Source organism: Monodelphis domestica, chromosome 2 (assembly GCF_027887165.1).
Source record: "Monodelphis domestica isolate mMonDom1 chromosome 2, mMonDom1.pri, whole genome shotgun sequence".
Taxonomy (NCBI): domain Eukaryota; kingdom Metazoa; phylum Chordata; class Mammalia; order Didelphimorphia; family Didelphidae; genus Monodelphis; species Monodelphis domestica.
In genome coordinates, this window is record NC_077228.1 from 511,636,051 (window position 1) to 511,661,102 (window position 25,052).

At 44.5% G+C, this 25,052-nt stretch overlaps 1 protein-coding gene and 1 long non-coding RNA gene across 4 annotated transcripts in view; one reads left to right on the forward strand and one right to left on the reverse strand.

Annotated features, from left to right (window-relative positions):
* Positions 1 to 1,080: 1,080 nt before the first annotated feature.
* LOC130457547 (uncharacterized) lies at positions 1,081 to 2,306 on the reverse strand. The gene is made up of 2 exons (XR_008916842.1): positions 2,218 to 2,306; positions 1,081 to 1,988 (listed from the first exon to the last, which is right to left on the reverse strand). It is a non-coding gene; the product is annotated as an uncharacterized LOC130457547 (long non-coding RNA).
* The window catches only part of SGSM2 (small G protein signaling modulator 2), a 75,673-nt gene continuing 52,141 nt past the window's right edge, over positions 1,521 to 25,052 (forward strand). For all 3 annotated transcript variants that reach the window (XM_056819618.1, XM_056819620.1, XM_056819619.1), the window contains exons 1-2: positions 1,521 to 2,009; positions 5,962 to 6,037. In XM_056819618.1, coding sequence (XP_056675596.1) covers positions 1,953 to 2,009; positions 5,962 to 6,037 — 133 coding nt within the window. In that variant the 5' untranslated portion in view covers positions 1,521 to 1,952. The remainder of the gene's footprint in view (positions 2,010 to 5,961; positions 6,038 to 25,052) is intronic.

Sequence of the window (25,052 nt, forward strand, 5' to 3'; positions counted from 1 at the left end):
CTCAGTCTCTGGGTGGGGCTTCGCTGGAGAGGGGCGGGGGTTCCCCAGGTAGCTGACATCCTAGCCTATGGACAAGCGGTGTTTGAGACCCACAGCCTACCCGGATCTAAACTTCCCCCACATGGCCACCAGCGGGCTGGGGGCTTTAAAAGGGAGAGTCCAATCGAGCGCCCAGGGGAGTGGAGTTTGATTGTTCGTTTGGTCCCTGCGGGAGTGTCCACTTTCAGTTGGAGAGGCAGGTTGGCCGCAGGAAAATGTCGCTTTTTCTGGTACCTGGGGAGACTGCTCTGAGCTTCCTGCCCAGTTGTGCGGAGCCTCGACTGCTTTGTTTCTTCAGTCTTTGGTTTGCCAGGCTGGAACTATTTGTGACTCCTCACTTTCACTTGATCTATTCCACCCCCTCCTCAGGCCCTAAGTGCGTCTAGAGCCAGCTCCTCAAGTTTTCCCCTGTGGGCCGGGTAACCTTTCTGCAGAACTCCCCGGAGAACCAGAAAGGCACTGGGAGGTGATCTCATCGCCATTATCAAGAATATATTAAGCGCCTATCATGTGCCAGGCATTGTGCCCACTGATGCCAAAAAGCAGACAAAAGAACAACCCTCCAATTTTATAGATCTTCACTTCACGAAAGAAAGAAAGAAACAAACGGGTCAGAGTGGGGGGCAAAAGTCCCTCAGCCTAGGCTCTTCTCCCCTAATTTCTGGAGTTGGGTCTCAAGTGGTTCAGGCTTGAACCAAATCCCTTCACCTCAGTTTCCTCCTTTGTAAAGTGGGCTACGGTCTCTTCTCGTACCAAAAAAAAAAAAAATCCTGTGTCTTTCCCACCGCTGGCCAAACTAAGCCAGACTTGCCTTCAATACCCGCAATTCGCAACCCTGAGGGGGGCTCCCCACCCCAACAACTGTGAATTGTAGACCGATAGTGCACGCTCTAGAATTAAGCATCTATTGCGCGCCAGGCACTGTGCAAAGCGAGGCGGATTCAATAAAGCCAAAAACTAAAAATAATCTAACTGAGGAAACTATATGCAATCAAGACAGCCCAAAAAGATACAACCAGAAAGAGATCAAATTGGAGATCATTTCAGAGAGCAGGCAGAGGAGTATTTTATTGACGGCGAGGGGCGGAAAGAGCAATATCTATTTAATCACCCGGATCCCCAGTCTCCGGGCGGAGGTACTTGTCCGGCCTTTAGGTTGTTCTGCTTGCCTAAGGCCCCGCCCAGGTACCGGGCAGGGGACGGAGACTAGCACTCTGCTAGCTAGGACTAATACTGCTGTCCCGGACCCTGCCGCAGTTGCGAGGTTCGATTTAATAATGGGTGCTCCTCTCCTGTTGCTTATGCCCTGGAACTGATCTCGGTCCCCGGCGGGAGAAGTCGTTCTACTCGCGCTGCAGTAGTCCTTAGGGGCCGGCTACTTTTCCGTCGGCTGAAGGGTCTCCTTCCTCTCCCCAAGCCTCCTACTTCCCGACTGGGGGCGGGGGAAAGAGGGGTACGGCTGCATTCTCCACCCCTCCCGTGTTAGTGGGGGTGGATGGCTAGGGGGCCCTTCCAAGGAGCCAGGCGCACGCCCTCCCGGTTGGGGATGCGGGGGTGGGCGGGGGGAACCCGTTGCCATGGCGGCGACTGCTAGATGGCAAGGAGCTCCCTGGTCAGCCCTCTCCGCTTCCCCCGCCCCAGGTAGGCGCTGCCTCCCCCTCCCGCCTCCCCAAGCCCCCCCGGCCGTGGGAAGGGGCCGGGCCAGCCTCCTGACGTCTGTCTGTGCCGGGCTCGGAAGATGGCTGCGGAGCCGAACGGCCGGCAGTGGCTGCGGCGGCGGCTGCGGGGTGCCGGGAGCACGGCGATAGCGGCGGGCCGGGGCTCCGCCTTGCCCGCGGGCAGCTGAGCCGCGGAGGACCGGACGAGGCTGCAGTTCGGGCTAGCCGACTCAGGGCTCCGCTCCCCTGGGCACCATGAGCCGCACCGAGGACGCAGTCAAAGAGAAATTACTGTGGAACGTCAAAAAGGAGGTAAGGTTTGCGCCAGGGGCGCGGGGTACCCAATCCCGGGAGTCCTGTGTGAGTGCACCCCAACAAGCCCCAGCGTGGACGGGGCATCCAAGCCCAACCCAGCGGGCGGGGGACAGAGCGCCCAAAATGCCCAGACTCAGGATGGCCCCTGACTTTAGAACCCCCTCCCCGTTTTAGAGGGACCTTCCTCGGGGTGGGGGAGTCTCACCCAGGGCTCCCCATGCTTGTTTTCTCCGCGGTCCCTGCAGCTCCCCACCCAATGACGGCAACAGCGGCGGAGCGAGGGGGGTGGTGGTGGTGGTTATTCTTGTAGAAGAGAGAGATTGGGGCGGGGGGGGGAGGGGGGGGACACGATTCATTCATTTGAAGCCCCGAAGGAGAAGGGAACGGGGGCGGGGTTTCTTCTACGGATTCCTCTAGGAGCCGGGGCAATTCAGGGCATCCACCCCCAGTTTTGGGGCTCGAGGGTCGTTGAAGTTGGAGGGTTAGCTCCCCCGCCCCGGGGACCTGGGACTTAGCTGCAGATGGGTTTTCCCCACCCAGACTGTTTCTCCCTCCTCCCAACCCCTTAAGCTAAGCCACTGCTGGGTTCTGTCTCAGAAACATCCTTGCGATCCTTTATATTTTCAGTGTGAGGGAACCTCTGTGCTTTGCTAATAGTACCCCTTCCCCAATTTCCTTATACCTTGCCACTCTGACCTCTTCTATTCCCTGTTGCTTTAGGATGCCTCTCCTATCTCTGTGATTCCCTCCCTTAGAAACTTAGCTGCCCTGCCACGCTCTATCCTTTAATGGGGTTCATTTCTGAAAATGTCCAATCAGTCCAGAAACATTTATTGTTATGCCCAAGTCAACTGAGTCCCTTTTTCTGGCATCCTGCTCCCACCTGGCCTTGGAGCCCTGTCTTTTAACCAGAGACGTCCATCCGCTCATCCACACACTCCAGCCCTACCTATGAGCTATTCGGGAGCAACTGCCCCTAGGGAGAAGAGAACCCCCCAGAGCCTAGAGGGAAGGAGGGAATGCTTTATTTGTGCCTAGAGGAAAGCTGTGTTTTGTTGTAGACCCCAGGCTAAATGGTTTCTTAGGCCTTGCAAAAGCTAAGTGAAAGTTTGGCGGGAGCCAGGAGACTGATGTGGGTAGCCAATTGCAGGACCCAGGGCAAGCTGATCTCAGGAGTGACCTGGGGGTAGAGATACTGCTTTTTACCAAGAATCCCTCTTTTCCTCCTCCAGGGAGGACTAGAGAATATTTTTACACACACACACACACACACACACACACACACACAAAATTAAAGCTACTGAAAGTTGGGGGATGCCTTCTCAGTTACCTAGTCAACAAGCATTTAGCAAGGGCTTCCTATGTGTCAGGCACTGTGCTAAGCTTTATGAGTAAAAAAAAGGCAGACCATTTTTGCCCTCAAATATCCAATGTTCTAATCTCCCGTATTAGGAGTGAAATTCCAGAATGCACCTGGGTGAACATAGCCAGCAAAGACATTAAACATGCCAAATCCCCAGTCAGGCAGACTGATGACCAACTGAATCTTACCCAGGGGAAATAAATAATACCAGCTCACAAGAAGAAAACAGACTCTGTCCTCAGGGGAGATGGGCAGATGATGTAGGAAGCAGGACATACTGATAAAAAAGCAAACTAGGACAAAGAGCCTCCCCTATCCAGGCTATATTTGGACAATGCTGAAACTTGGTGAGGTTCATCAGGTGAGGGGGAGGTCTTGAGTTTGAAGATATCTTGCCAGGTCTTGGGAAAGCCGGACTGTCTCTACCTCATAGGACAGTGATAGGAAACCTTTTAGAGATGGAGTGCCAGGCCCTGCCCCCACTCCACCCCCCAGACAAAGCACCTTGCTCATATCTGGATCAGGACCACATTCTGTACCCTTCCTCCCATTGAGCCCCCTTACTCCACCCAGGGGAGGGAGGAAGCATTCCATTGGACTACTGGGCAGCGGGGTGGGTGATGTAGTCAGGGTTGCAAACACTCTGTTCCCTTCTAGTTATGAGCGCTATGATCCCTTAAAATCTAGGGGAAAATGCAAAAAACAAAACAAAACACCCAGCTTTCAAGGAATCCCTTTATTTATAGGAAAATATAACCCTCAGGTTAAATGACATTCACCCCATCATGGTCCAGCCTTCCTGAAGGGGGTATCCACCAAATTAACCTTTTTAGCAAATGCTGAAGGGTTGAAGTCAGGTTTTAATCTTGATGCAGGGTTGATTGGGAGATTGACAAAACACTATTGTGTTCTCCAGGACTTCTAGCCAACCTGGTCATCCTCAAGCAGGCACCCCTTTGAACACAAATTGAACAGGTTGGATTAGTAAAAGGTGAGGTGACTGAGAATACAAATTAAATCAGCTCAAGTTTACTTTTGAAAGAAACTGGGGAAAGGAGCTGAAGGGACTATTAATCTAGTCTCGGGTTCATAAAACTTATTCCTATGTCACTAGACTACAGTTTTGAACATTTTTAAAGTACAAACTCAAAAGACATCCCAAAATTCCAAAAATATTTTGTATAGTAAAGATACTAGTTGCTTCTGATAGTAAAGACATCAATTGTTTCTGTCTCACTCAGGCCAAAGGTAATTAAGAAGCCACTGTATTATGAAAGGAGTGGAGCAATCTTGTCCTGCTAGGGATGCTGTCTTGAAGAGACCTGCTTATTAACTCCTGCTGGGGAGAGGGGAGGCTGCTCCCCACCACCAGAGTTCTAGTTAGCAATTCTGGTGAACTCTGTGCTGCAGGGATGGGTGCACTGGGTTCTTGGGGCATTGGGTCCTTGGCATTCATGCCCACAGAGAGGTCTAGGCATACCATATCTGGCATATGTGCCATATATTCACCACCATGGTTATAGGATCATTGATTTAGAACTAGAGGTGAACTGATCTAATCCAACCTTCTCATTTTACAATTAAGGAAACTGAGGACCATTGAGGTTAAGGATTTTCCCAAGGTCACATCTATTTAGTGGCCAAACTGAGGTCTTCTCAACTCCTAATCCAGCACCCTTTCTTTCCTCTTTTTCCTTACTGGATGAGTTCTAATCAAAATGAGTGGTTTCCAAATAAATGCCCTTTACCCAAGTGGTCAGCAAGGTATTCACATGCCCTGGATTAACCCTAAAATTATTCACAATCCCTACCTGTAGGGCCTTTGGAAGTAGTAAATTAGTGAGAACTTGACCTTGTCTCTAAATAAGTGGAACCCCCTGCCAAAGAAGGTTCTTTTGCAGGCAGGACAAGCCTTTCAGTAATGTCCAATAGTAAGTAGGCACCTCTACCCTCTATTCCAAAATGGATATTACTCCCACCAGCCTATCATTCATTCATTTGGTTGCCCCATAAAATTCAAGGAACCCCAGGAAATAGCACTATTTAGATAGAATGTAACCTCCTTGATGGGAAAGACTATTCTTTTTTTTTTTAATATTTGCATGCCCAATGCCTGGCACATAGTGGGCACTTCATAAATACTTGTTGACTGATAGATAATTGAAAAATTAATAAATTGAAAGCATGCTCTCCTAGGAAATAAGAACCCACTCCAGATGTAGGAGAACCTTTAGTCTGGGAGAACCCAATTGATGGAGGAAAGGAGGCCACCTGGTACCTCAACCTCACAAAAATGAATGATAGTCCTCATATCCAGGCAGGTGTCAAGATACTAAAGGTAAAGAGTTTGAGATGTCCCCATCTCCCATGCAAGAAGGCTGGAACATCCAGACCTGGCCATAAGAGGTCCTAGGTTCAAATCTAACCTCAGACACTTCCTAGCTGTGTGACCCTGGCCAAGTCACTTAATCCCCATGCCTAGCCCTTACCACTCATATGCTTTGGAACCAAGAAATAGTACTAATTCCAAGATAGAAGGTACAGGTTAAAAAAAAAAGAATGACAGAGGGATTAATTTGTTCCTAGGTGAAGCAGATCATGGAAGAAGCTGTCACCAGGAAATTCGTACATGAAGACAGCAGCCACATCATTGCTCTGTGTGGTAAGTGACAGGGCCCCAAGATGTGGAGAACAAGAGGAATGTCACTTTTTTATTTGTGCCCATAGAACCATGCCTGGCACATAATAGGCACTTGACAAATGCTCACTGATTAAATAAGTGACTAGTCCAGAAACAAAAGCAATATTCGAACCCATGGCTTTAGAGTGGTGGGCAAGCTGGAACTGTTCCCTGGGACTGCCTTTAGGTATCCTTCAGCTTGTCCTTCAGCAGAGGCTGGAGGTGACTCTTCATAGGAGCCTGGGATTCCTTTTTGTGATGCTGTCTCATTCTTTAATTCATTCCCACCCACCCCCCAACCCAAGCACTGACATGAACTCACATGACATACACACATACTTATTACAGGCTAGAATAGAGACCAGAAGCCTTCCAGGATTGGATGGGGGAAAGCCTGAGATAAACCCGGAGACTCCAGTCTGTACCTCACTCAAAAGTGAAACTTCTAAGCTGAGTTCCATTTAGATTTCAAGGAAGTTTATTCCAGCAAGAAGCTGGCAACTGTGTTGTCTTTGGCTGATGGCTGAAAGGCTTGGCCTCTTGGACCTTGGCACCATCTTTGAAAGTGAGTGGGGGCAAGAGAACAGGGGCAGAATTGGTTCAAATATTCTTTGGTCTAAGGCAAGAAATAGGATCATAGAATCTAGAGCCGGGAGGCAACTCAGAGGCCATCTGGTCCAGCCCCCTCATTTTACAAGTGGGGAAACTGAGACACCCCCCATAGGGAAGTGACTTCTCTGAATTAACAACAGGGACCACAACAATGCCAAGATTTAAACCCAAGTCCTTTGACTCCAATTGAAATCCAAGTCCTTTCCATTGAAGAGTGGAAGCAGATGGCAAGAGAGGAAGAATGGCCTTTCCCAGATCTTTGGGTCCTTTGAAGATCGTGTTGGGTTTTCCAGACTGTAGCTTCTGCCCCTACCTTTGGGGGGAGGATGTTTTCTCAGCCCCTAACACAGACAGTCATGAAGAGTAAGGCTGATCACAGCAAGAATCCTTTCCATGGGAAGGTTACATCAGCCTTCATTTCGGTGTCTTGGAAACTATTTCAGCTGACCTCTTCAGTTAGCCACCTTTGTTGTATTGTAGTGGACCGTTAAGTGGCTCAGTGGATAGAGTGGGTGAAGCCTGGAGTCAAGGAAAGTCGACTCTCTGAGTTCAAATGTTTACTCAGATATTTACCAGCTGGGTGACCCTGGCCAAGTCACTTCACCCTGTTTGCCTCAGTTTCCTCATTTGGAAAATGAGCTGGAGAAGAAAATGGCAAACTACTTCTGTATCTTTGCCAAGAAAACCCCAAAAGGCTCCAGAAGAGTCGACCATGACTGGAAATGATTGAATAATATTTATATTTTGCCTAGCACAGTGCCTCACACATAGTATTTTTTGAGTTGTGGATGAGGCCTGTGATTCATTGACATTGGGAACGCTCAGGTGAGGAAATTCCCTCTCCCACCACGGGTCATCACCCGCTCTACCATATAGAGTAAGTCCTGGCTACTGAGAGGTTCTGTGGCTTGTCCAGACGTGTCAGAGATGGGACTTGTGGCCCAGCTCTTACTCCATGACTCTAGCCTTGTCTCTCACGTATATCTCTGTGCTATGCATGTGCATGCGTGTGCATGTGTCTTGTGTGCATGTGTATACATATATGATGATGTGCTCATGTGTGTCTGTATGTCTGCATGTGTGTGTGAGAGAGAGAGAGAAGGAGGGAGGGAGAGAGAGGAAGGAGGGAGAGAGAAAGAGAAAGAGAGAAAAAGAAGGAGGGAGAGAGAAAGAGAGAGAGAGAGAGAGAGATTGAGTAGATAGGGTCCTGTCGAAGAAAGGAATCAGATTTGATCTTATTCTGCCTAGAGTTTCTCTTGATTTACCTTGTTTGACTTTCACTTTCCCATTTTGTGGATAAGGAAACTGAGGTCTGGGCTACCTAAGTGACTTGCCCAAGATAGTGTAGGCAGTAACTGTCCAAAGTGAGATTTGAACTGAATTCCTCTGACTTGATTTCTTTTTCTCCTTTTAAAAACATTCTTTCCTTCTATTCTAAAGATAGAAGAGTGGCAAGGTCTGGGCAATCAGGTTTAAGTGATTTGCTCAGGGCCACATAGCTAGAAAGTGTCTGTTTCTGGATTTGAACTCAAGTCCTCCTAACTTCAGGTCCGGTGCTTTATCCACTGAGCCATTTATCTGCCTCCAGAGAATCTAGAAGATCTCATTTCAAATCCTACCTCTAACACTCCTAGCTGTGTGGCCCTGGACAAGTCATTAAATCTCTCTCTGCCTTAATTGCTTCCTCTGTAAAACAAGGATCACCCCTATCTCTAAGGGTTATTGTGAAGATCAAAAGAGATAACAAATGTAAAGTGCGTTGCAAACCCCAAAACAGCACTCTTATCAATGATAAATTATTATTATAAATGCTTGTTGGATTGGATCAGAATCTTAAGGGAAAGGCTATTCTTTAACATTCTATATCACCGAGATGAAGAGTGGAGACTGTGTGGAACTGTTATAGATTGGAGAAGTATGGAGGCAGAGGACCTGAGTTCAAATTCTCCCTCTGATACTGATTACCTAGATGACTTCAGGAAAGTAAGTCACAACCTATCTAGGTCTCAGTTTCCTCAACTGTAAAGATGAAAGAGTTGCATTAGACCTCCTGTGAAGACCCTTCTAGGTCTATATCTGTAATCTCTCGTAGTTACTCACAGCCCTGTGTTACCCAAGCCTAGTTCTTATCCCAATCATGAAAAGGTGACGGGGTAGGCAAGGAAGGTCCAGGGGAAGAGGAGGAACATTGGGGAGGGGGAAGAGGCTGAGCAGGAGGAGAGAAGAAGCCAAGCAGGGGCAGGAGCAACCTTCTACACCTCCTCCCCAGCCCCAGCTCATTTCTGATCCATCCAGCGAGACTCCCCAGAGCAATGGCTGAGTCTGTTTATTTCTAATAAGCACTAATGTAGACCACACTTTCACTGTGCCAACAACAGGGTGAGCAAGGAAAGCTATTGACCTGAAGAACGTTCTCAACCTCCCCTCGCAGTGATAACAATGCTGCTATTATTACATTTGGCTCGTCCTTTTAGTTACTTTAGAAGAGCATTTTTTCCCCAATCTCCAGAAGAGCAGGGCATCCTCCTCATTCTACTGATAAGGTAACTGAGAGGATGGGACTTGCCCAAGGTCACTGGGTGAGTCAGTGCTCAAACAGCATCTCCTGACTTGTTCCTTCCATTGAATCAGGCAGCTTCATTCAAGGAGTTGATTTTATTTCCTTTTTCCCAGTTGGAACATGAAAGTCTGGGATAAGGGCTCCAGTCTCCTGGCTCTTGGGTCCAGAACACAGACAAGAAAGTACCAGACTGACTCTGGCAGCAGGTCTTTCTCTCTTGAGAGGCGGCTCTGATCAGAGCCTTTCTGGAGGGCTGCTAAGGATCATGGTAACAGGAGGTAATCCATTGTTGCCCCTGTGCCAAAGAAGGCTGTGAGGTCAGAGTTAAAGGGGGTGAAGGGGAAATCTTTCTGACTCCAAGAATATTTTTTAATCCTTACCTTCCTTCTTAGAATCAATACTGTGTTGGTTCCAAGGTAGAAGGGCATTAAGTGCTAAGGGTTAAGTGATTTGGTTAAGTGACTTGCCCAGAGTCACCCAGCTAGGAAATATCTGAGGCCAGATTTGAACCCAGGATTTCCCATCTCTAGGTCTGGCTTTCAATCCACTGAGCCACCCAGCTGCCCTTGACTACAAGACCCCAGTTGCTAAGAGAAAATGCAGCCCCATCTTCTCAGATTGACTCTTGGCTATATCCTTACATAAATTCTTCTTTGAGGAGGAGGAAGTAGGTGGCTCCATGGATTGAGAGCCAGACTTAGAGACAGGTGGTCCTGGGTTCAAATTTGGCCTCAGATACCTCCTGGCTGTGTGACTCTGGGCAAGTCACTTAACCTCCCTTGCCTAACCCTTCAAACTAATACATAGTATTGATTCTAAGGTGGAAGGTAAGTATTTGAAAACAAATTCTCCATAAGGAGTCAACCTTCTCCAAACCAGCTACTAATCCAGGACCAAAGACAAGACCTTCCTATATACCCATATCCATAAACATCCTGGAAAAGACCACCTATCCGACATTATTAGGATAAGTTCTGACTGGACTGGAGGGTGAGCACTCTGAACATGCCTCAACTTCCCCTAACCAGCCAGACTCAGGACCCCATTAGCAACTTGCACCCTAATCCTGCTTTCCTCGTCTTGCTCAGAGATTGATAATTAGACAACTAATGCCATGAAGGGAGGGACAGTCAACTGCCTCAAAGCTTCCCTCTTCCCTGAGAATTCTCGTCATCCTGAGCTGTTGGCTGCCTGAGCCTCCTCTTCCTCATACTCCTTTTTTGTCATCCCAGGGAGATTGTTTTGCCCCAGGGAGAATGTAGTAGTTGTAGGTGAAGGGCTGTTATGTGGAAAAGGGATTGGATACCTTGACGCACTGGTAGAAATTGCAAATGACCAAGATTGGTTTCTGTTGGGAAAAACTTCCTAATAATTAGGGCTTTCCAAAACTGGAATAGAACACTTTGAGAAGTGGTGGGTTCTTGAAGGTCTTTAAGCGGAGACCAGAGACCATTTCTTGAGAAGATTAGTTTGGACATATTTGATGCAATGGTTGGAGTGGATGAACACTGAAGGTCCTTCCCACCTCTCTGATGCTTTGAAACTTCTGGGTATCAGTGCTGTTCTTTGTGGACCTCTAATCTATCTTCTCTCCCTCCCAAAGGGAATGGAGCTGTCATCACTATTTTGCTAATGATGAACTCAGTGATGGAAGTGATGTCCATCACTGAGAACCAGTCTGTCTCTGTTTAGAGGAATTTGGTAGTACAGTGGCTAAAGTGCTGGATTCGAAGTCAGGAAGACTTGAATTCAAATTCTGCTCAGATACTTAATGGTTCTATGACACTTAACTGCTCTCAGCCTCAGTTTCTTCATTTGCAAAATGAGAGAGTTGTCCACAATGGGTTCTATGTTCTCTTCCAAGTTGGTCCTACCACCACCCAAACATCTTCTCCTAAGGTATAGAGACGGATTAAATCTGTGTTAGTGAAGGGAGGAGACAAATGAGATTCTTCTTTTTTTTAAGTTAATTAATTAATTTTTAAATTTTTATTTAGTCAATTTAGAACATTATTCCTTGGTTACAAGAATCATATTCTTTCCGTCTCTCCCCTCCTCCCATCCTTCCCGTAGCCAACACTCAATTCCACTGGGTATTACATGTATCCTTGATCAGAACCTATTTCCATGTTGTTGATGTTTGCACTAGGATGTTCCTTTAGGGTCTACATCCCCAATCATATCCCCTCAACCCATGTAATCAAGTAGTTGTTTCTTTTCAGTGTTTCTACTCCCACAGTTTCCCTCTGAATGTGGACAGTGTTCTTCCTCATAGATCCCTCCAAGTTGTTCAGGATCACAGCATTGCCACTAATGGAGAAGTCCATTACATTTGATTGAACCACAATGTATCAGTCTCTGTGTACGATGTTCTCCTGGTTCTGCTCCTCTCACTCTGCATCAATCCCTGGAGGTCATTCCAGTTCACATGGAATCCCTCCAGTTTATTATTCCTTTTAGTACAATAATATTTCATCACCATCTGATACCACAATTTGTTCAGCCATTCCTCAGTTGAAGGGCATCCCCTCATTTTCCAATTTTTTTTTTTTGCCACCACAAAGAGAGCCGCTGTGAATATTCTTGTACAAGTCTTTTTACTTATGATATCTTTAGGGTACAAACCCAGCAGTGCTATGGATGGATCAAAGGGCAGACAGTCTTTTATCACCCTTTGGGCATAATTTCAAATTGCCCTCCAGAATGGTTGGATCAATTCACAACTCCACCAGCAATGAATTAGTGTCCCTACTTTGCCACATCCCCTCCAGCATTCATTACTTTCCATAGCTGTCATGTTAGCCAATCTGCTAGGTGTGAGGTGATACCTCAGAGTTGTTTTGATTTGCATCTCTCTAATTATAAGAGATTTAGAACACTTTTTCATGTGCTTATTAATATTTTTGATTTCTTTATCTGAAAATTGCGTATTCATGTCCCTTGCCCATTTATCAATTGGAGAATGGCTTGATTTTTTGTACAATTGATTTAGCTCTTTATAAATTTGAGTAATTAGACCTTTGTCAGAGGTTTTTGTTATGAATATTGTTTCCCAATTTGTTGCTTCCCTTCTTATTTTGGTTGCATTGGTTTTGTGTGTACAGAAACTTTTAAATTTGATGTAATCAAAATTGTTACTTTTACATTTTGTGATTTTTTCCTAACTCTTGCTTGGTTTTAAAATCTTTCCTTTCCCAAAGATCTGACATGTATACTATTCTGTGTTCACCTAATTTACTTAGAGTTTCCTTCTTTATATTCAACAAATGAGATTCTTGAAGAAGAATTATTACTTTAATACTCAAAGTAGATTGTGATATTGCTGACTCACAAGTCAAGACGTCACCCTGTGACGTCATTGATCCTCTTTGAAATGAAGAATGAACAACTGTATTCCCTTCAGGAATGCAAATTGTGGCATATCCTGGCCTGTCCATTGTGTTTGACTCTTACATGTTTAGCCACAAAGGAACTACCCGACATTCTGGGTTCCTGGCTTCCGTTCTCTTGACATTCTGTCCATCTGATTATCCTACACTGTCACTACATGACCAGCCCATCTTTTTATCCCCCCTGGTCATACATTTTTTATGACACCCATTACATCACTCCTCTGCCCACTTCCTTGTTCATAATATGTGACCTGTTCATTTCCACCATGGTTCTCTCTCTTGCTCTTTAGGTGAATCTACAGAGTTGATAACTACAAAAAAAAAAAACAAGGACCAAAATTAATCAAGGCTGGTACCAGTAAAAGCCAGGTGCCTTTCAGAAGCTAGAACCAATCAGGGCTAGGTAAATGAGCACCAGTCCTGGATGCCTAGCAGTGAGGGAAGACTTTCAGGTGGAGTCAGGGAATTGGGGTGCATTTGGGAAGCTGCTATCCTGTGGGTGTATTTGTTCTGGAAACCTGTTTGTCCGGTCAGAGAAGCTTTCCAGGTTCCTGTTCAGAGACAATATGTTTGAAGAGGGAAACTTGGTTTGCCAGGAAGGGGGGTTGTGCAGGAAGAGAGAGACTGAATGACAGAGTGGCCTCCTTGCATGCTACTCACAGCACTACCACTAGGGATATTCACCTTCCTGACTGGAACAGCCAGAAGGGATTTCCTGCCCTACTATCCCTGAGCTGGATGCAAGACTATCTTGATTTCTTGCCTTTAGGAATTAGTCTCATAAGGGAGGTCAGGGTTCCACGCAGAAATCATCACGAGTTCTGCTTTTCTTTAATGTTCCATTGTTCACCCACGTATCAACAATCAGCAAGCATTTATTAATTACTCACAGTGTGCCAGACACTAAAGATGATGCAGTTGACAGCCCTGCCTAACATGGTCTTCCAGAAACCAGAGAAACATCATTTATATTCCCTGGAGAAGACATAAACTTCCCAGAAAACTGTCCTGTTCCCTCCCCAGTGCTTAGGGAGCATCTTTATCCCTTAACTGAAACAGTTTGAATTTGTTATTATTTTTATTTTGCTAAAATTTAACCTTCACTGAGTGAACTGGGAGGAAAAGCTGAGAAACCTGCAGAGAAGCCCCAGACACTGACACCTTGCCCTCAGGCCCCAGAAATTCTTCTTCCTCAAGTGACTTTCTTGGTGCCAAGGAAAGTGTGCTGGATTCAGAGATAAGGAATCTGGATTCAAATCCAGACTTTGCCCCTTGACCATCTTTTGGACCTTGGGCAAGTCATTTCTCTCTGGGACTCAGTTTCCTCCTCTGTACAATGAGGAGGTTAGACTAGGCCATTTTTCAAGATCCCTTTCAATTCTAAGTATTTGATCTTCTGGGCCATTCCACTTCCAGCCAACACAATGCCCTCCTGTGATCACAGGATGTGTTAACATTGGAACTGTTTCCAGGCTGGGGCTATGCATCTCCTCCTGAGGAGTGGAGGGGTGGGGGGTCCTCCCAGGCTCCAAGGAGTAACCACAGCAGGGCCTCATGATTCAGCTCCCTGTTGCTAAGCAGCTTTCATGAACAGGGAAGGTCTGCACTGAGCGGCTCTAGGGAATGGGAAAAAAATGCTAATAAACTGAAAGAGAAGCAGGTGCTAGGGAAGGTTTGCATCCCACCTTGGGTAATTGTGCTGAGAAGCCAACATCATCACTTTCTGTTTGAAGGCTTGGGCTCCTGGTGGGTTTTAGTTTTTCTTTCTTTTCAGTACAAGGATTCTTTCCCATGTTATAGTTCCCCCTTCTCTGCCACCCCTCCTCTCTGCTTTCCTCTTTGTCCTGCTCAATGAATTACTCATTTTCCAGGCATCACTCCTTAACATTCCAGAATGCCACAGATGGAAAGGATCTAAGCAACCCCACCTGGTCCAGTTCATACCTGAAAAACACCCCTACTATAATATTCCCAATATATGACCGTCCAAACTCTGTTGGGAGACCTGTGATGACAGGGAGCCCTCTGTCTACTAAGGGAGTCCATTTACTTGAGGATAGCTCTAATGGCCAGGAAGTTTTTCTTGACTCTGAGCCCAAATCTGCATCTTTGCACCTTCTATCCACTGGCTTCCATTTCCATCTTCTGGGGTCCAGGAAGGCCAAGACTAGTTTTTCTTTCAAAGCAATCATTCCCCACCCCCAGCCTCTTCTTCTCCAAGCTAATCTTACTCTTGTTCATTCAGTGGTTCCTCATATGTCTAGGACTCGAGGCTCTTTACAGTTATCATCTCGAGATGATCAAGATGGAGTGGAAGTTGCCAAAGGCTATTTTTATCCTTGGCTCCTCACCCAGACATGCTATTTTTTTTAACACTTTATCTTCCATCTTAGAATCAGTATTGATCCAAAGCAGAAGAATAGTAAGGGCTAAGCAATGGGAGTCAAGTGACTTGCCCAGGGTCACACAGCCAGGAAGTAACCACTTAGCTGACCCTAGTCATGCTATCCTTTTTTTTTAAACTCTCATCTTCTGTCTTAGATCAATACTGTGTATTGATTTCAAGGCAGAGGAGAAGCATTGAGAATTAGGTAATGAGAGCTAAGTGACTTGCTTAAAGTTATATAGCTAGAACATATTTGCAGTTAGATTTGAACCCAGGACCTCCTGGCCAGGCCTGGCACTCTACCCACTGTACTACCTAGTTAGTCCTACCACTGATTTAATTTTCTTACAAACAACTGGGTGCCAGCATATTCTCATCTTTCAAGTGGGGTTTGTCAGACTTTAGTAGCTAATCCCATCCCCTCAAAGGAATAGCCTTTTTTCATCTCAGCAACTTTTATTGAAACCCACAAGAAAGACATAAATCCTAGGACTCCCAGAGAGTGAATAGAAATGCCTTTGGGGATTGGTAAACCATCCCAGGAGACAAGGACCAGCATCTAATGGAAGGTATCTTACTTAGTCTCTATGTATAACATGACCTTTTAAAAAATTGTATTTTTTATTGTTCATTTTTCTAAGTGAATAATGTTATAAAACCAAAACCCCAAAACATAAACTCAATTTTGACTCCAATAGTTCCTTCTCTGAATGTAGTTAGCATACTTTGTCATAGGTCCTTCAGAATTGTCCTGGGTCATTGTATTGCTGAGAGTAGCTAAGTCTATCACAGTTCATCATCCCAGAATACTGCTGTTACTGTGTGTAATATTCTTCTGGTTCTGCTTATTTCACTCTGCATCAGTTCATGAAGGTCTTCCCAGCTCTTTCTGAAATCATCCTGTTCTACATTCCTTACAGCACAATAGTATTCTTTCTATAATTTGCTTAGCCATTCCCCAGTTGATGGACATTTCCTCAATTTCCAATTCTTTGCCACCACAAAGAGAAGCTATAAGTAGGTCTCCCCCCCCCCCTTTTGGATCTCTTTGGGATACAGACCTTGTAGTGGTACTGGGTCAAAGGGTATGCACAATTTTATAGTCCTTTGGGCATAGTTCCAAATTGCCCCCCAAGGTCGATTGGACCAGTTCACAATTTCACCAACAAGGCACTAGTGTTCCAATTTTGCCACAATCCTTCCAACATTTATCACTTTTCTTTACTGTAATATTGGCCAATCTGATAGTTTTTAAGGAGTTTTCTGTTTCCTTTTCTTCCTGAGAAATCAGAGTTCTCCAGGTGCCAGGAAGCTGATTTGGGGGATGGAGTTGAACAAGGAACATGGAGTGATAAGTGGGATCTGGGTTTTGCTGAAAAAAGGTGTCACCTGAAAAATCACTTTCAAGGGAATACTGGACACCTTGTTTTAAGCAGGGATAGGAATGAGCTAGCTATTGTTCCCCCTTGAGACCTTTGCATGAATTTTCAGTTTAGTTTGTCAATGGCCTTTAAAATACTCATCACTGTGCAGGACTCAGTAGGAGAGATTTTACCCTGAAGGAGTTTTCAGTTCTATTGGTAAGGGCTCTAAATTTAAGAATTTAAGAGTTGAAGTTTATAAGTTGAATTGGTTCCCCGCCGAGGAACTAGACCTGAACATTAGAGTCTTCCTAGAAAGTTCCAAATACCTGAAATTCTGGTCTCATGGTGTTGCTCCTGCATTCTAGTCCCTTTTCCTAGATGCCAATTCTCTCTCCTGTCCCCATGATTTCCTATTCCTATAAATGTCTCTTCCTCATTCCCTCTCTTCTCTTCTACACATGCTCACAAAGACCAAGTATGCTATCTCTAGTGGTTTATTTATAAAGTAATCATTTACAGGAATATGTCTATGGAACTAGAGAGAAGAAGTGATTCTGGGCAAATCTACCCAGATCAAAGCAGGCAGCAATGTGGGAAACAGTATTGGATTTGAAGTCTAAGGACAGGGGTTCAAATTCTCACTGCATTGCTTGCTACCATTTCTTCTTCTCTTAGTTACTGTTTCCTCCTCTACAAAATAAAGAGGGCTAGACTTGGTCAAGGATTCTTTTTCCCCAGTCCAGTCTTCTCTTTTTATTTTAAATTAATTATTTCAGTTACACGTAGAAACAATTTTTGACAATTGTTTTCTGACATTTTAGGATTCAGATTTTCTCCCTTCCTATCCTTCCTCCCCTCCCCAAGGCAGTAAATAATCTAATATAGGTTTTACCAGTGCTTCCAGGTGATACATATTTCTATATTGCTCATTCCATGACAAAATATTCTTATCACACATGCAATAAAAAACTCATGAATGAAATAAGTGAGAGATGGCATGCTTTAATCTCCAATGAGAATCTAACAGCCCAGTTTCTTTGCCTGTGGATAGCATTTTTCATCAGGAGTCCTTTGTGGATATCTTAGGAATTTGATTTGCTGATAATAGTTTAGTCCTTCACAATTGATCACTGTATAATATTTCTGCTCGTTTCATTTTGCATCAGTTCATTTAAGCCTTTCCAGGTTTTTCTGAACTCATCTTGTTCATCATCTCTTGTGGCTCGATAGTATTTCATTATAACTATATACCATAACTTGTTCAGCCATTCCCCAGGTGATGGACAACCCTCAGTTTCCAATTCTTTGACACTATAAACAATTCTTTGCCTCTAGAATTGATCAGAGATTCTTAACTTGGAATTCAAGAATGTATTTTTAAAGTTTTTCATTACAAATTTCTGCATAAATTTCTCAAGTTATATGATCCAAATTGTCCACCTCCCCTCTTCCCTCTTCCCTCCAGGAGCTGGCTAATTTGATAACTATATTTCAGTATAATTGATTTCCTTTTGAATCCTAGCAGGCTAGGCTTGATCAAGGATTCTTAACTTAGGGCTCATTAACTTTTAAAAAATATTTTGATTACTATATTTCAATATAATTGTTTTCCTTCATAATCCTATTTTATGCTTTTAAAGACATTATTCTTTGAAGTGTTAGGGTCCATGATGCAAAAAAAAAAAAGGTTCAGAAGTGGACTAGATGAACTCCTAAGTCTCTTAGATCTCTAAATCTATAATGTGCATATGAAGATAATAGACAGTCCAGTTATAGACTCCTACATCTAGAGCAGGAAGACAATAGAGGACATTAAATTCAACTCTTTTATTTTACAGATGAGCAAACTGAGTCCTCAGGAGTTTAAATGACTTGCCTAAAGTCACACAGGTAGTAAATGTCAGAGTGAGATTTGAATCCAGATTTTCTGATTCCAGAATCAGTGTTCTTTCCATTTTACCACAGGAAGCTGACAATCTCCAGACCCTTTAATTGCATGACATCAGTACAATTAGCTCTGCCATTAATTTGCAATTTGTCCTCCAGTACCTAGCACTATATTTCACTCTCAGTAGATGTTTAATAATGATTGTTCGATGAATGGATCTAGGGATGGATGGATAAGTTCATGGGAGATTAGGGAATTCTACCAAAGAATGTCCCACTGCCCAGAAACCGGTACCCCGGACAGCTCCTGGCTGTCTACGTGGCAGCTGGAGAGAAGGAAGTGACAGCTAGCCAGCCTGGCAGTCCCTCCCTAGCCTTTCTGGGGGCGGGCTGCTGGAGACACGATTACCTAGTCAGGCAGGAAGCTTCAGACATAAATGCGTGGGAGGAAGGAGGGGGGCGGCAGGATGCTACTGTTGACCTTCATCTTCTATCAGGCTTCATGAAAACTAGACAGACAAACATTTATAATCCCCCTGGGGACTTGAAGCTTCTCAGGGGCATCCTCCTCACCTGCCATAATTTAAAGCCTTTCTCCATCCCCACCCCCCTCCCTCGGTTTATGATTCTCCTGGCCTGGTGGCCAACATGCTGGCAGAAGAAAGATCAACTCACTGGTCAGGGCGGATGGGATATTAGGCAATTAAGTCATCCTGCACCATACACAGAGGAAGGCAGTGAATGAGTGAATCTAGCCTATGCTTCCTCTTGAGAGGCTGAAGCTTTCCACATAAGGGATAGAATATGTGGCCAGTGGAAGGAGCAGGATTGCTTGTCAGTGCTTTGTAGGTTCTCAATTAATTCATGCTGGGGAGAAAAACACCTTTGGCAACAGACAAAGTGCTGCCTTCCAAAAACACAATAAACCTTCCAAGAAAGCTTGACCCTCTCACTTAGTGAGAAAAAGGGAACTGATTTCTGAGTTAAACCTCTCTAGCCTGGAAAAATGCTGTTTAGCAAGTTCTAGATGTCCAGATTCTAAGAAACTGTTTACACAGCCAAGTAAATTTCCTTAATATCTACTTCCTCTAACCTTTGGCTCTTTGGCTTGGCTTACAGAGAGATATTTTTAAGGATTGGCCTATTATTTTTTAAAAGATACTTACCTACTGCCTTAAAATCAATACTGTGTATTAGTTCCAAGACAGAACAATGACAAGGAGGTGGAAGTGGGGTGGCTCAATGGGTTGAGAGCCAGGTTTTGGATTCAAATCTGACCTCAGACACTTCCTAACTTTGTGACCCTGGTCAGGTTATTTAACCCCAGTTGCCTTGCCCTTACTCCTCTTCTACCTTAGAACTACTTAGAATAATACACAATATTGATTCTAAGATGGAAGATAAGAGTTTAAAAGTAGTAGGGGAAAGACAATGACAATTAAGTGACTTATCTAGGGTCACATGTCTAGGGAAGTATCTGAGCCCTGATTTGAATCCAGTACCTCCCATTTCTAGGCCCAGCTCTCAATCTACTGAGCCACTGAGTTGCCTCCCTGGCCTATTACTTTTAATCAGAGAAAAAAACGTCAGTGGAGGATATATGATGAAAGCATGATTTATCTATCTCTATGTCTGTCTCTATATGTTCTTTTGATATGTATATATAGAGGGGAGAAAAAACAAAGGAAGAAAGGAAGAAAGAAAAGAGAAAAAGAGGAGGAGAGAGGGAGAAAGGATGGAAGGAGGAGGGGAGAGAGAGAAGAGATCTGATGCATGGTGGGGTGGCATAAGGAAGACTTGGTTTCAGATCCTGCCTCTCATAAATATTAGATGTGTGACCATGAACAAGTCACTTACATTCCAAACACCCTAAATAATTCTTTGTCTGATTTTGTTGCTGGGTGAGTCTGCATTGGAAAAGAGTTTTTATATCTTGAGTTCCTTATACTAGTGAAATTACAGGTTTAAACTAAGGAAATCCAACTGAAAAAGACCTGGGAATATCAGTGTATCCCCCAGAGCATTGCTTTTACCTGATTTTTTTGCCAGTCAATGACAGAATCAATATTGTGTATTAGTTCTAAAGTAAAAGAGGAGTAAGGGCAAGGCAACTGGGGTTAAATAACTTGACTAGGGTCACAAAGTTAGGAAGTGTCTGAGGTCAGATTTGAATCTAAAACCTGGCTCTCAACACATTGAGCCACCCCACTGCTACCTCCTTATCATTGTTCTGGCTTCACTGTTTGGATCTCACTTTCCTAATCTGTAAAATGGGAGCATTGAACTAGATGACTACCAAGATGCCCTCTAGCTCCCAATCTGCATGATCCTTTCCTCCCATCATCAGAGCAACCTCCCCCATAGCTTTCCTTCTCTCCTCTCCTATTCCACCAAACCTGCCTAATAGTTGGCCTTTCTTTTCCAGCTTATTTTGGATTCTCCCATCTCTCTTTTCTTTTCTAAAAAATCATATTGATAGCTTTTGCTTTAATATCCACTTCATTTCTGAATACATTCCTTCCACGACCAGAGAACTGTGCTTTGTAACAAAGAATAAAAACGAATGAAGGTGGGGAAGCAATTCACCAGTTGATTCATAAATATCTATTTAATTAAATCACAGAACCTTAGTTTTGGACTTCAGGGCCCACCTAAATCAATGCATTTTCAATAAGAATCTCCTCTACCATGCCTGGATAAATGCCCTCCAGTGAGGACAGAGCCTACTACTTTGGCTGTCCATTCTATTTTTTGAGAAGTCTAATGGTGAGGGACTTTTCCCTTATAGCAACCCTAAATCTGATTCTTGGCAGCTTCAGCTCATTACCCTTGGTTCTGCCATGTTTCATATTGTGCCTTTGGGGCAAGATGCTACAAAGGCTCATGTGTTTGACTGGTTTGCATACGGGCCACGGAAGTGAAGGGAGTCTCAAAGGCCTTTTTGTCCAACCCTCCTTACTTTACCAAGGAGGAATCTGAGGTCCTCAAATGGGGTGAAGTCCAAAGTCACCCACATAATAAGTGGCAGGGCTGGGATTCACACCCAAAGACTATCTGACTCCTAATCCTGGCAGTCTTGACATTCTATCACATTATTTCCTAGTAAACCTTCAAGTAATTTTTCCTTTAAACTAATGATGAAAGCTTATATGGAATCTAAGGTTCCTTGTTAATTATAGATTACTTCCTAGTAAACCTTCAAGTGATTTTTCTTTAACCTAATGATGGAAGCTTATATAGAATCTAAGGTTCCTTGTTAATTATAGATCTATGATCCAATGGCCCACCACTAAGACATATGAAGGAAAAGGAGAGGAAGTTACAGAGGGAATGAGCTAAAACTATATCTTAATGGAGAGAGTCCATGTAAATGGCATAGTGGTTGGAATACGGGAAGTAGAGTCAGGAAGACCCGGGTTTATGTCCTAAAACTGGTACTTACTAGCTATGTGACCATGAGCTAGCTACTTCCCATCTCCGAGACTCAGTTCTCTCATCTGCAGTATGGGATGATAATACCTATAGTAATAACTTCTTACAGTTGAGTGGTTCAGATGAGATATTTGTCTATAAAATCCTTTGTAGCCTATGGAAATGCCAATTGTTATTGGTAGTGAGCACAGGGAGTTAGAATCTTGAGGTCAGGGACTATTTCATTTCTGTCTTTGTACTTTTAGGGTCTAGCACACAGTGGGGCCTTAATTGTATTGACTCAGTTGGTGACTCTCAGTGAGATCAGTGGTCTGTCCATATTAGACCTAAGGACTGCCCAGTCAGAGTTGGGTAATGTTTTAAATGAGAATAAATGTCATAATTTAGTTTTAGATGCTGGATCAAAGATTCTTAACCTTTAGTCTTTGAACTTAGTTTTACAAAATACTTTGGTAATGGTATTTTTATAGAATTGGTTTTCTTTGCAATTCTATGTATTTTATTTTGTATACTTAAAAATGTGATTTTTTTTAGGGGGACAGCTAGGTGGTTCAGTGGATAGAGAGCCAGGCCTGGAAATGGAAGGTCCTGGGTTCAGATCTGGTCTCAGACACTTCTTAGTTGTATGTCCCTAGGCAAGTCACGCAACCCCCATTGCTTAGCCCTTACCATTCCTTTGCCTTAGAACAATACACAATTAATTAGTATTAATTCTAAAATGGAAAGCAATGGATTTTTAAAAATATATAATTCTTAGAAAGGGTCTGTAGGCTTCACTAGGCACTTCCAAAGGGGTCCAGAACACAAAAAGTGAAGTGCTCCTCCAGTGTTGGCGAACCTTTTAGAGATCCATGTCCAAACTGTACCTTCACTGTGCCTGTGAGCCCTACCGCATTACCCTTGCCACACCTTTGCCAACACAGCGTCTAGACTCTTCCCATTACCTTCCTTGTTAAGACTAGGTAAGGGAAGCTTTGGGTAAGTCACTGCCTGTCTTTGGACCTCAGTTTATATAGCTCCAAAATGGAAGAGTTGGTCAAGACAAGGAATAAGTCTTTTCTTAGCGATATTGGGCAAGTCTCTTCTAAGTCTACATCCAAAGATTAATTCCTGGAAATATGTGAAAATTTCTGGGCTTAGGTATAGCCAAGGGGTGTCCTGTAATTCTGTCTGCTAGGTCTAAGCACCCCAATACCCAACTACCTTTAGTGGCCCACTGCTCAAGCCAAATAAAAGAAACGTTGGGGAAGAATTTGGGGAGGGAGAAGGCAAACATGATCAAATTAAGTCTGCCTAGCCTGGGAGATGTAGGACCTGCATTTTGCAAAGCTGGGGAAATCAGTCCCCCAGGGAGACATCTGCAGTTCACCTCTCAGAATTCTGCCCACACAAACCTGGCCAAAGAATCACGTAAAAAATCAATTTAGCAAACAATCAACAAGAAGCTCTGAGCGCTGTGCTTCCATAGCCTGAAGTGATCATTTCAGTACACTTGGGAGCTTTCTCTTTCCCTGTCCTGGCCCCTACTCCCCTGGAGGCAGATAAAGGCTTGTTGATGTACAGATCTAGGCAAGGGAACATGACTGTCTCCAGACCATGTACTGTGTCCTGAGAAATGCCATGCATCTGGGGGAGATGGGAGAGGAGGGGAAGTATATCGTATATCATGGATTTCATTTCCCCCTCCCTGTTCCAGCAATATGGGAGGAATTGCTCTCCTGCCTCCAGCTAAGCCTAGGTGGGAGGGTTTTTTCCTGGCTTCTGGGATGAGCCAGCAGGGATGAATTCCCCCAAAAGCTGGAGCAGAAAGCCAGATTCCCTGCTGAGAGCTGGGGGAGCACACACCTCCGTTACCATAGAGATGCTTGGTTCAGAGTGGAGGCAGCCCTGCTCCATGCTCCTAACACAGAAATAAACAGCCAGGGAACAGGGGAGGGCAGTGGGAGGGAAGGAGGGAGAGAGAGCCCCTTCCTGCTCTGTTCCATCCTTGGCCACATCAAATCCAAGGCCATTAGTTACCCCCTTCCTTGCCAGTTTCTCCCTCTGGCGAACAGAGCAGAGGTGACTATGATCTCCCAGGATGGGATCACCAGAGCTTGTTTCTTCCTTCTTCCAGCTCAGAAAGGCCTGAGTGATCTCCAGATAGTTGCCCTGCGCTCCTTTAATCTTTCCCTTTCAACATTCTTTTTAATAACTCTTACCTTCTGTCTTAGAATCAATTATATATTGCTTCCAAGGCAGAAGAGCAGGAAGGACAATTATATATTGGTTCCAAAGCAGAAGAGCAGGCAATGGGAGTTAAGTGTCTTGCCCAGGGTCACACAACTAGAACGTATCTAAGGTCAGATTTGAACACAGGACTTCCCATCTCTAGGCCTTGCTCTCATTCCACTGAACCACTTAGGTGCCCCCTCCTTCCAATATTTTTTAATACCAAAGATCCAGTACAAATTCCTGATATGTAGGTTCAAATCTCATTTCTGACACATTTACTACCTGTATGATTCTGGGCAAGTCACTTAACCCCAGAGGCCTTGGTTTTTTCATTGGTAAAATGAGAAGGACTGTACTAGATGGCCTCTGAAGGCCTTCTTAATGCTAGATCTGTTATCCTATGCTCATTTTTCTTTTCCAAGGGATCTCTCCTTGGCAATTCAGATTGAGAGGAATATTCCAGGGATCGTGCCTAGGAGATGAAACTCTCTTCTCTCTCCTGTTTCACCATGGCTCTTCCAAGTGTTCAGCTACTGGGTGGGTGCTAGAAGAGTCCAAATTCACTCTGATTGGGACCCCAGAGCCTACTCTTTTTTTAAAACCCTTACCGTCTGCCTTCGAATCAATACTAGGTATCAAGTTCTAAGTCAGAAGAGCAGTAAAGGCTAAACAATCGGGATTAAGTGACTTGCCCAATATCACACAGCTAAGAAGTATCTGGAGCCAGTTTTGAATCCAAGAACTCCCATCTCCAGGCCTGATTCTCTGACCACTGAGCCTAGTTGTCCCACCCTTTGTCCTGTCCTTCTGAGCCTTCTTTACCAGTTACAGCATAATATCCTCAGCTCTAATAAGAGACAAATGGTAGGGAATTAGAACCAGGAGTCCCGACTCTCCAGCCAGTGCTGTCTCTTTAGATCATTAGTGGTTGGAAGGTCTCTAGTCCCATACCTAAGAAGTGCTGGATGCCAGGGCAGCTGGAGCTATCCCTGTGGGCTGGAATACTAACAGAACCAGCAGCATCCCCTGTCCCTCCCAGCCCTCAGCAAGCTAATGTGGAAAAGCCATATGTGTGGCACTGGCTGGCCAGCAGAAAGTCTCTATAGTGACAGCAGCCTAGTTCCTCCAAGGGGGTTCAGGTGGGAGGGGG